Genomic DNA, 12,326 nt, shown 5'->3' on the forward strand with positions numbered 1-12,326 from the left:
AAAGGGGTTTTAGCTCGCAAATCCATTATGCCTAGTTTCATATACGATTCAGTCTCAATACTATACTTTGAACACTACACTCTCCCTTTTAAGTTTCGCTTATAGTTAGTTTCTTATATGAACTAACTATTATCAGATACGTCGATTTTTCCGTACATAGAGCTAAAATGGTAGCAATGTAGACGGGTAGAGCTACAGTGACAAGGACAGAGAGCTAAAATTGTAGCAGTGTAGACAGACAGAGCTACAGTGGTGCTAGAAGGGGGTATGGGTTAAGCATAATGTTTTTCTTCGATTTAATGTCGTATTTTTAGAAAGATTCAGACATGTTTGGGAACTATAATTATATATTGGAAGGAGGAATAATGGGTGTTTGGTTATATATATAGCTAAAATGGAATAAAAAAAATTAATGAAGGAAATTATAGACATTTCAAGTGGATATGGAGATAACTATAAACGAACTTAAAAGAAGTGTAGTGTTCAAATACTAGTATTGGGGAGTGGGGACTAGTCCGTATAAGAAACTAGGCAAAATGGATTTACCAGCTAAAACCCTTAAATTTTTTTTTTTTTATTCCTTTTATATTTTATTTTCAAATTTCAGAGTAACGGTTTGGGGAAGATGGCGAATTACCTCGGCGATTAGCGTCACGCGCTTCCTCGGTTACATTCCCGCTCACCCTCACTTTCAAACCCTCTTCACAGACTTCAGATTTTCAGGCTACTTTTCCCTGAACAGCTAGAGAATTTCCTTACAATAAAGCTCAGATATAAACATTGTCTCTTTTATGAATCATTTCTTAACTTTATCACCTTCGTTCCGTCGAGACGCCACTAGAAGAGGAAAAATATGCGGTCTGATCTGAAAATTCGAACCACCGTCAACTCCACCGTATCTGCTCTACCATCCGGTCAGATCTCTATTTTGTTATTTCCGTTTCAAAATTCCTCTTTCAATTTAGGCGTGATAGATTAATTCCCGATGTAATTGTAGTTTTCAGCTATTAGGGTTTCAGTATTTCTGCTATTTAGTGGATAGTTCTTACGTATGTGTGTGATTGGGAATTATTTTATGCAATGTCGGTTTATAAGAAGATCTTTCAATTCGATTTGGTGAATTCCTTTTTCAGTATATTTGATTTGTCAGATTCAGAGAAAAAAATCAGTATGTACGAAAATTGATGTTTTATACAAGGGAATTGGAATTTGTATGAAGATGTAGATAAATGTTAACTGACATGAATTTCGAAGTTTGGGATGTAGGTCGCTACTATGTTACATTTCACTCAAACTGGATCCTCTATTACATTCTCTATTATAGGTTTAGGCCTGTAAAATGATTATAGGGATGTGAGAATCAGTAACGCATTATGAATGTGAGTGCTACACAACATTTAGCCCAAAGGACTTTCGGTACATGCATTTAGCTTTATATATCTCGCCTAATCTATGATTTATCTGCCCGTAACTTCTATAACTTGATACATGAAGAAGAAACTATATGGATAATGCCAAAAACAGAAAAAAATGAGAATCAAGAATACTAATGAACTTATTCGATATTAATCTGTCTTGCAGATGCTTTGGAAAATGTTTTGGATTCAGCAAGCCCTTGCTGTGCATCTAGTAAAAGTAACTGTTTCAAAGAGAATATCAATATAAACAAATCTGAAACCCCAAACCTTTCTCTGGAGCCATTTCAAATGAAAAGGAAGAAAAAGGGAGGGGGGTCTAATTTGCGGAAAAGCCTAGCATGGAACAGAGCCTTTTTCACTGAAGAAGGTAGTCACTTTTACTCTATATCTATTTTTGTTTTTCGTCGAATGTTGTTTCTTAACTGGTATCTAATATTAGGTGTGGATTAAGTGTGGATGCTTTGTTCTCTGTTCAGGTGTTTTGGATCCCCTAGAACTCTCTCTCATTACTGGTGCGTCTTGTAGAGAAGGATTGCCTTTCATCGATGAAGACACTGGTGGTGGTTCTCTGCTTCCTATGAAACTAGAAAATGATATAGTAAAAGAACTACAAGAAGAAGATTTGAGTACAGATAGAAAGAAGGACTTTTCATCATCAAAGCTTGATTCATCTTCATCTAACTCTACCACATCAACTTCTCTGGTCAGTTTCACTGTTCGTAGTCCTTCTTTTAGTAGAGGATGGTAGTTGATTCTAATGTTTACAACCTTTCAGACTCCAAACAAAGTTCCAACACGTGGTGGTACCAAACCCGGGTCGAGACTCAGTGATTGTCCTCGACCTTTACCTTCATCATCATATCCTTTAATTATGATGCTGTAATATGAATCTGAGTTAGATGTTTCTTAATTCCTGCATATTTCCCATTTCAAGTTGTGAATAGGATAATCCTTAACAATCTGTACATTAAAAAGGCCTGCAATGTTAAATGTTGGCAAAGCTGCAGGTAAGGACTTAAAACTGCCGAAAGTTCCTGGTTCAAAGCCAGGTATTAGCTCAATTTGTGGAACAACTAGGAGTACTATACTCAGAGCAAACTGTGTGAAGCACAATCAGATTACCACACCATCAGGTAATCGCTGAGTGATGGTTAAGTTATTCTTCTCACTTGTGTTGAATTTGCTTCATGCTGAAACAGTGGCTCAGTTCGATGACTCTAGCTAGATATATCTTTATATGTTTTTAAAATTCCGAACCTTTTTTCAGTGAGATAATGCATTGAAATATTTTTGTTATTAGAGGCATGGTGCATAGAGTCTCCTTTGTTACTTTTTCTTGCAGATTTTAACATCCAGTGAAATGCAGGATCAAAGAGCTTCTCAAAAAGTCTCAAGAACACCCAAAATGAATCAAAAGCTAGTTCTCTGCGAGCAAACCACTATTCAGATGGAAATTCAGTAAGAACCTAACAATTTTTATTTAAGAGGCACTAAAGTATAAAGTGTTCTAGCTAGTTATCCTACCCATTAAGCGAAAGTGGCATAAAACTAGGCATCACTTTTTACCAGTCAAATAGTACCAAGGATTTCTTTAATGTTGCTGGATTACATCGGTAGCTGGTTCTCAACTTTTTACAGGACAACTCATCGTTCAGAAGACATTCATCCGTCAATACGAGTCCACTACTGGTTCAGAAAGCCAACAATTCAGGTTCAGAGATGATTTCAAGTAGTTTGACTGCAGCCAAGCCAGTGAATTCATCAGAGGGCCAACATGAATCAGTAAATTTTGCAACTCCTCGGAATGCTCATGTCAGGGATATGACTATTCCTTCACACAATCAAGTGATGAAGCCATCGGGTTTGAGAATGCCGTCACCATCTTTATCATTTTTCAGTCAGGTATCACGACTTTGATTACCATGTAGAGGCTTTTAAGCAGAATAAAGAAGTGGTTATGCTTCTATACTATTGTTAATGTTTTGATGCTACTGCAGCCTAAACCTTCAGTCTTCTGCGACTTGTCATCGAGAGATACAGATGCAGATGTTTGTGGGTCTCGTAAACCTGAAAATCCAAGGTTGCAAGACAGCTTTAGAAGAACACCCAAGACTGATAATAAAATCCCAGAGAGTATAACTAGTGTTAGTAGGGCCATAAACTTCAGATCAGAATGTATAGTATCACCTCATGTCAGTGCTGCAGATATACTTAGACCAGACTTGGATCGGAACTCTGTGCAGAAAGGGGCAGTGAAAGTGCTTTATGATGTTCCCAATCCTGAACCAATAGGGTATAAACTTTTTGAAGACAACAGTTACGTTTTTGATGCACAGATGCAAGATCTTCCCAAAGAAACTAGAATAGGAAGGGTATCTCACAAGGAGGCAAAATTGCAGAAGATAGACATTGTAATGCCCTCAGAAAGTGGAAGGCGTGAACAAATGATGGATGATAGTATTTTTCCAGAATTAAGGTTGGAACAAAAGTATGCTATCCACGAGTCTGAAACAACAGGTGCAATTGATGATGCACCTAAAGAAAAAAATATGTGCAACTCTTTGGTCTTGAATCATGGTGCTGTTATTGGGACACAATGTGACGATGCACTTGATCACAATGTGCAGAATTCCAAGCTAGATTGTCGTGAGCCTCGCAAGGAGCAGACTGACCGGTTCGAATATTGTCTTGACGAGATTGATATGAGAACTGATAAAGATAAGTATGTTCTGAAGTCAAACGACAGAGCTAGTGAGCAACTGGATATGTCCAAACTGAACGGAAGTTCTTGCAGTAGAAGTGCAAGCAGTGAAGCTTCAGAACACAGGGGACCCATGGCAGAAAGTACATATTCTGGGTCCAAGCATCTAGATGCAGATCTTTCAAAAGAAGCATCTTTTGTTGGCGTGTTAGCTGATGATTTACGGGAGGGAGAGACCCATATGCAGAATGCTGTTTTCGCTTCGACTGTCAGAGGCTGTAAGAGTAAAACCAATTTAGTTTCAGAGGTTGGAAAAGATTTGATGGTTCAAAGTACTTGTCTTAAAGTTGAAATGGAGTCACAGGGAAGTATTGAGCTGAATACAACTGACGGGTTGCCGCCTGAGAAACAAACTTGTCTTCAAAATTCCCAGCAAGAAGAAAATGTTTTATCTATATTCCCGGACAGAAAACATGAAAACAAAGTGATCGACACTCAGATGACAAGCTCTAAGTCGCCACATGAAATGCATGACTCCGAGTTTGATAAAGACAAGATGATCAGTCAGCCTCTTATATGCACAGAGTTCGATTATGTTGGTAATCCTGTGCCATGTGAAAGCCCTACTAGTTTAATTAACGCGACTTCCAATCACGAGGCCAAACACAAGGGCATCATCACTAATGATTCATTTAGCGGTCATGCTAATGAAAACTTGCCAGACAGTCTTTATCAGGGCAGCACTCGGAGAGCAGAAATAGATTATTGCAGTTCGTTTACTGAAAGCACGACTCATGAAGTGTCACAGAAGAATACTTCTCGAAAGACGGCAGAGGTGGGGCCAATTATACTAGATGGTTCATCGAGCAATTGGTCAACTTGCACTAGGTCAGTAAAGGAATGTGAATCTGACATGGACAACTTTACAAATATACAAGACTCGGGTACTGTGCTGGTGCAGTCACCAGACAGCAATACGTTGACTGAATGCTGCTCTAACCAATCAGAACTGTTGGCATCACCTACCGCCAAATTCGTAGATGAAAATCTTGTGCATAGTGATGAGAGATTGCATGTTGAAAATTACTTGCAGTCAGAAAGCCCTGCTGATGTGCCCCGTCAAGATAATGCATTGGAGATTATGGAAGATTCTGTTACAGAGCAAAATGAAATATGCTTAAGCATTTTACGAAGTTCCAGTGTTTCTGAAAATGAAGCTCTATCAGCGCCGAAGTAAGTGTTATTAGCACGTATTTTTTTACCTTTTTGATTAATTTTGTATGTTGTCTTTAAAATTTTCCCGAATCTGACTATTGTGCTTCTCACTGTAATTATTTGCTTCACAGCAACGAAGTCGCGGTTGGTCTTAATGAGAGAAGTTGCTTGCTTGTTCCTCCGCAAAATGCTGTTCCGTTTTCTGATGAATGGTTGGCTGCCATTGAAGCAGCTGGAGAGGTAAAAAAAAATCCCCTTGAAATGTGTTTATCGTTATACTGTTGTCGGTTCTGTTTGATTCTATCAGTTCAATATCTTATTTAATTGATCAAACATGAAATTGTTAACAGGACATTCTCACAAGAAAAGGTGGGGCGGTGCAGAACTCACCCCCCGACAAATCTCTACCCGAGCCGAGTCCATGGTCTCCGGTATGCCATTGAGTTTTATCTCTTCTCTGAATGTTTAAACGAGCTTTCATGTCTGTTAGTAGATTTTTATAAATTCATATAAGTAATACAAATATTCGACATGGAAAATCGTAAATTTGAGATATGATCGCCACAAACCTAACTCAAGATAATCGGCCACTTAACATTCAAGTTGTCAAAAATGTTTTATGTTTCATGATTTTTTTTTAATTTTTTTTCCAGGTGAGGAAGAAAAACAATCAGATTGGACCATTTGACTGTACGAAATACACCAACGTTGACCCCTCCGACTCTTAACTAAATCTTAAGGTTTGTGCATGCAAGATTCTTTTTTTCGATTGTAACCCTCGTTACTGATCTAGGAACATTCTAAAACATTGGTTACCACTATTGCTCTTTCCTCATCAAGAATAAATCTTTCGATTCACAAACAGTTGGACACTTGGACCTTTAAAATAATTATTGGAAATTATGCTAGTAAATAAGTATTTCTCTACGAACTAAACTTTACTCGAATAAATGGCCGGTAAAAGGGTTAGTTGGATTTTTGTTTTTATCCTAAAATAAAAAATATAAAAATTACAATAAGAGGATTTTTTTTTCAGTAATGATTCAATTATGTGCGTTTGGTAGAAAGTGTTAATCTTTTGATTTCACAATCATTTTAGTTATGGAGCATTTCTTCTTCATAAATGAGGTAGAGACAAAAAAATAAATATTTAATATTTGTTTTCTTTTTGCAATGATTTCTGTTTTTTTGTGCATTTATGTGATTATTATAATATTTTTGCTCTTTTTAACTACTTTACCTGCTGGCTGCTAATCATTTTTTTCGAAATCGACCATTTAGGGGATGTTTGGTTATGTTTCCAATGGGAATTTCTAGTTTTCAAAATTTCTGATGGAAAAAGTAGTTTATTGGTTTTTGTGTAGAAAATGAGAATATGTTTGGATGAAGGGGTATTTTTAGTTTTATGTAGGTGTAGAAATGAGAATATGTTTGGTTGTGGTGAATTTTCTCTACGAAAGTACGTGCAAAAGTAGAATATAATGATTGAGGAGGATGATAGTGATGATGATGATGATGATTATTATTATTATTATTATTATTGTTGTTGTTGTTGTTGTTGTTTATATTTTTATATTATTATAATTATTATAATTATTATTATTTTATTATTTATTAGTATTATTATTACTATTACCATTATTAATATTATTATTATTAGTTTTATTATTATTATTATTATTATTATTATTATTATTATTATTATTATTATTATTATTATTATTATTATTATTATTTTAATTTTTTTTTTAGTAGTAGTAGATAGAGAAATTGGGAGGAAAGATAGTGTAGATATTAATGAGGAGAGGGAAATGAGTTGATGAAATAAAATATATAAGTTAGTAGTAGGCTTTAGTAGGTATGAAAATTGAAAAAAGTATGAATAGTGTATTTTCAATAGAAATTTAATAAGAAAAAATGGGATTTTCTGGTTTATAAAATTGTGAAATAAACATGATCTCGGTTTTATGAATAGTATAGAACTGAAAATTGGTTTTGGAAATAAAACCAAACATCCCCTAAGTCACTAGAAATCGATTTTATTTATTTATTTATTATTATTTATTATTATTTTTTTTGCTTCTTATCTAGTAATTCTATACTTGTATGCATGGTTTCATAATAATTTTTACTGGCTAATTTTTCCATTTCCAAAATCTAACATCAATAATTATTTTTGTTTTTACTAATTAATAATAATTTATATTCCCGTTTTGAATGTATTGAAAGTTGATGAATAATGAGTTGGTGAGTTTATTTTATTACTTAAATTATTACGTTATACCCCAAAAGACCGTTATGCCCAGACGATGACGATTTTTCTAAATGCATGCATATTTAGAATTACCTTATTTAATAATCAATCCCACTTTGCACCCTTGAAATGGAGTCTTTTAGCACTTTGCACCCTTGAAAAATAATAATAGCACTTTGCACCCTCGAAGTACAATAAATCATTTACAATGCACCCTTATGTGAATAACACAAACGCAATTTCATTTTTATTGGTTTATTTATTTATTTTATTCCCAAGTGCAAAATAACAAATTAAATTGTTACTTTCTTCAACCTTCAACCAAATTTCGAGCACATCAATTGCAAAAAAGTAAAAATCACACTCAATTATTGAAAAAAAAATATATTTTCTTACAAAATAAAATGAAATTTTTTACTTAACTATTTGATGGATGGATTATATAGTTTCATTAGTGGAAATATGAGATAGAAATATTTAGAAGAAAATATAATTAATTAATTGTTTAATGTAAGATACCTCCTATTATATGAGACCTCCAATAAAAAAATATAATTAATTAATTATTTAGGTTGTCAAAGAAGTGTACGTAAAAGCAAGCACAGTAGACATTTACCTAGTCATATGATATTTCACATCAAGAGAGGGAACAATATATCATGAGCATGACTTCTTAGTTCTTACTGTTGATAGTGGAACACTTTGATAGTGGAAGACTCGAAGTTGATCACGTGTTTTTTATGGGTGGAAATCGGAGATCGGAATTAATATTTTCGGAAGAATAAAAATTTATTTTTCATGGGAAGTGAAAAATAATTTCAATTTTGTTAAAAGAAAATAGGAAATTGGAATTTTAGAAATTGGAATGAAAAAAATCGCTCCAAAATGGGATATATTTTTTATCGGAATCGACAGGATTCAGAAATTTCTATTTTTTCAATAACCTAAAATGTAAAATGCATAATAATATTGATATTATAAGTGTAGTTTTCAAAAAAAAAATGGAAATTAAAATTCGATCATAAATCAATCGAAATCTCATATATTTTCAATTTCCGATCCAAAATATTTCGGAAAAAACGGCGTCGGAAGATTCAGAATTCGAAAAATATTATTCCAAAATAGAGAAAATTCGACGGAAAAAATCGAAAATTACATTCCAATTTCCACACAAGTGGTAGCCCTACCAAAAACACTGAAATATTTATTGAATTATTATAGTTGATACATATATAATCAACTTGATTCATCCTCCTCCACAACTCCAACATTCTTGTACTTGTACAAACAAGAACAAACAAGATAATAACCAAAATTAAGAACACCAAGCACAACCATCACCCAATAAACATAATCCAGCCTCCCTTGATTAATATCATCCGGCAACCAAACGGTCACCCTCCGAACAAAGTCAATCACGGCGGTGCTCAAATAAAACGCCACCGCAATAAGCAAAGCAACCATAGCAGTCGAGAAGCTCTTTAGAGATTCTGGAAACTCCTGATAGTACAATGCCACCTGTCCCGGAAAATGAAACCCTTCCCCAATTCCAACTATGACCATCTGCGGGATCAACCACAGCACCGACATTACGTGGCGGGGCCCACCTCCCCGCCTCTTGGACTCCACGAGGGCCGAAACCGCCATGCTGGCGATATTGAACACGTGGCCGATGCCTATTTGCTGCAGGGGTGTGGGCAGGGGAATATTATCCCTCCTCCTTCTGCCAGCTGTCAACTTCCTCCAGAGTGGCCAGAGGGTGTGGTTGGCTAGGCTGGTGCACAGTGCGGTTGAGATCAACGAGAACACAAATATCGAGCCGGCCGGGATCTGGAAACCGGATCCTGCCACGTGGCGGTCTGTGGCTAGGGCTTGGAGGACAGTGAGGCTGATCTGGATTCCTATTGGTGTGGCTAAGATGATGCTGGTTGACCATAGTGGGAGTATTTTTATCAGTGTTTTGAGATCTTCCACTTGTTGGACAGTGCATAGTTTCCACGGGCTCGACCGGGCTGGTTCGATGTCTTCTTCAGTCTTCAGTGCGGCCCGGTTCAGTACCCTTCACAAAAAGGGTAAAAAGATAATTATACTACATAAACTAACGGTGTTAGAGATTTGAGGATTGACCGTTAAGTTGAAGGGTCACTTTGTCGCATATATATATATATGCGACACTAGCGATAGTACATGGGTGCAATTTGTATTGAACCCTATTAATTAAATCTGGAAAAATTCAAGACCATAACTTTTGGTTTTGAATAAAAATTTTGAAAGTCAAAAAATAACTTTGGCAAGATTCTTCTAAGTAGTTCGACCAAGATACTCCATTGAAAAACAATCTTTTCGAGTATGGATGGACTGTACGTAAAGGGACCATTAATTATTATTATTATAATGCTCACCATTATTTTAAACCTTGAAAACTTTTCTCCCACTGACTACAGTGAACTTGATCGTGATGAATAAGATAACATAATTATGCCAAAAAAGATAGAATAATAATGTAGCATTGTTGTAATAGAAGCATCCAAGTATTGTAATAGAAGCATCCAAAAATAATAATAAATAATGTAAAGGATAAATTACAACAACCCCTGATTTATGGCCAAATTACGAAAAAAACTCTTCATATTTGGGTAATTACAACCACCCATCAATTTTAAATTTTCTTACGCGTCCACCCTTATGGTGTCAAATTTAGTGGAATGTTATAGATTATATGAAATATTCTCAATTTTGTACCGTTTTATCCTATTCGAGCTTCATATTTTGAAGCAATATGTGTTTTTTTTTCATATCTATCAGATTGTGGTGGATCAAAAACTGCATTTTAACACAAAACGAGTACAAATTAGAGAACATTCCACGGAATCTAAAAGATTATATTAAATTTAACATCATAAGAATGGAAGCGTAAGAAGATTTATAGTTGAGGGGTTGTAATTATCCAAATATGAGGGAGTGTTTTATAATTTGACTTTCTCTCTGAGGGGTGGGGGGTTGGGTGGAGTGGTTGTAATTCACCATAATTTAAATTAAACAACGATCAATATATAATTTAATAATTTTATTGATTACCTGAAGCTGTTTGTCGGTGGTGCCGCTGCAGTAATCCCGCCTTTAACCCCATCATCTCCATTGTAATAACACTCTGATCCTAGATCAGAAGAAATGTTCAGCTTCCGTTTCCGAAAGCTGGCCACAACCACACGCAGCAAGCTAGTAAAAGGGCTCCCCTGAATTTTGTCCTGGCAATAGTAATACCGTTTTCCGGCCAGGAACAGAGCCAATCCGGCGACGTTTCCGGCAATGCATATGCCGAAACCCCAAGCCCAGCTGACGTTGTCTTGAACGTACACAATGCCTGTGGCGGATATGAATGAAGAGAAATACAGAGCGAAGAAATACCAGTTGAAGTAGGTTGATTGGTGGCCGAGCTTCGTGAACTGGTTCGCCCCCATTGTTGCCAGGGTGAAGCGCGATCCACCTAGGCCGATTGAAACCAGAGATAGAGCTGTGAACAGCACTGCATATTGAGTCGCTGATGGTGTGTCGCACGTGGTGGTTGCGCCGGTGCAGTTTGTAGGTTTTAGGCCGTGTATTGTGACGGTGAGTACCAGAAGGATTAGTCCCTGTATGTTGACAAAATTTCGGAGATAGGAACTTATTTTAAAAAAAACAAAATTAGAAAGTGATTTTATATATATGTGTGTGTGTGTGTGTGTGTGTGTGGGTACCAGGAGAGAGATGAGAGAGGAGATCCAGATGATGGTGAAGCAGCCGAGGAATGAGTCGGCGAGGATGGCGGCTATGATGGGGAAGAAGTTGGTGGCGCCGCTGACGACGTTGCTGACCTGGGCGGCGTCGATGCTCTTGATGTTGAATTGTTGGATCAGGAATACTATGAGGTTGTTCAGCCACCCTCCCGCCGCCAGCGTAAGTCCGGCCACGGTTGCTGATTATTTATTTATTACAGTGTACCACATAATTAAATGAGTGAACAAGTTCACAGTGTGTGTGTGTGTGTGTGAAAGTTGAGAGGGGTGATATATCACCTAAGATGAAGGGGGCGGTGGTCCAGCCACCTCGGCTGGGTTTCGCAGCGGTGGTTGGTGGCGGAGCTTCTTCTCCAATATATCCGGTGACTGGTAGAGCGTTTCCACCAGCATTCGAAGTAGCCATGTTCTTATGCGCTTGTGCTGTTGAAGCTACTGAATGGTGATGCAAAATGGAACTATATATAATGGTAGGGCTGGGCTTTGCTTTGAATTTTGTACACTTTGGAACAACCGGAACCAAAAGTGCGGTCAGGTCAAACATGATGGACGAAAAGGGCAATTCTCCCATTATACATGGCTCCTTCGACCCTACACCCGGTTATCACCGGGCGAGTCTTCTGCTATTATGTGTATTTTTTTTATTTTTTTCTAAAGGTATTTTTTCTAAAATCCCTAAAGGTATTCCCTAGCGGAAAATATATTATAAACTATAAAGTACAAAAAAGAATACGTGACATTAGAAGACCCACCGAGTGTTTATCATTAGGTGTAGGATCGAAGCAGTCATTATACATCCATAGCCCTCTCTCAAAAAAAAATTAAGAAATCCACGTACGGTGTAATATCATCAGCTGATTGTTAGTTTGTTACAATTAAATTTGTTGTACATATATTTAATTTCCACCTAACTCGATATACTTCATTATACTAGTTCATTAGGACCTAAATCCAATAACAAA

At 36.4% G+C, this 12,326-nt stretch overlaps 2 protein-coding genes across 2 annotated transcripts; one reads left to right on the plus strand and one right to left on the minus strand.

Moving 5' to 3' along the window:
• Positions 1-478: 478 nt before the first annotated feature.
• LOC105959155 (uncharacterized) lies at positions 479-6,247 on the plus strand. Its single transcript, XM_012983198.2, has 11 exons — positions 479-914; positions 1,582-1,785; positions 1,895-2,121; positions 2,194-2,276; positions 2,385-2,551; positions 2,785-2,876; positions 3,057-3,320; positions 3,416-5,352; positions 5,466-5,574; positions 5,685-5,765; positions 5,988-6,247. The coding sequence occupies exons 1-11, from the start codon at positions 854-856 to the stop codon at positions 6,060-6,062; spliced, it is 3,300 nt and encodes a 1,099-aa protein (XP_012838652.2). The 5' UTR covers positions 479-853; the 3' UTR covers positions 6,063-6,247.
• A 2,428-nt stretch (positions 6,248-8,675) lies between these two features.
• On the minus strand, positions 8,676-11,903 carry LOC105959156 (protein NRT1/ PTR FAMILY 2.7). Its single transcript, XM_012983199.2, has 4 exons — positions 11,644-11,903; positions 11,326-11,543; positions 10,667-11,220; positions 8,676-9,647 (listed from the first exon to the last, which is right to left on the minus strand). The coding sequence occupies exons 1-4, from the start codon at positions 11,768-11,770 to the stop codon at positions 8,825-8,827; spliced, it is 1,722 nt and encodes a 573-aa protein (XP_012838653.2). The 5' UTR covers positions 11,771-11,903; the 3' UTR covers positions 8,676-8,824.
• Positions 11,904-12,326: the final 423 nt, after the last annotated feature.

This window comes from Erythranthe guttata, chromosome 14 (assembly GCF_056151865.1).
Source record: "Erythranthe guttata isolate IM_541 chromosome 14, IM_541, whole genome shotgun sequence".
NCBI classification, from domain to species: domain Eukaryota; kingdom Viridiplantae; phylum Streptophyta; class Magnoliopsida; order Lamiales; family Phrymaceae; genus Erythranthe; species Erythranthe guttata.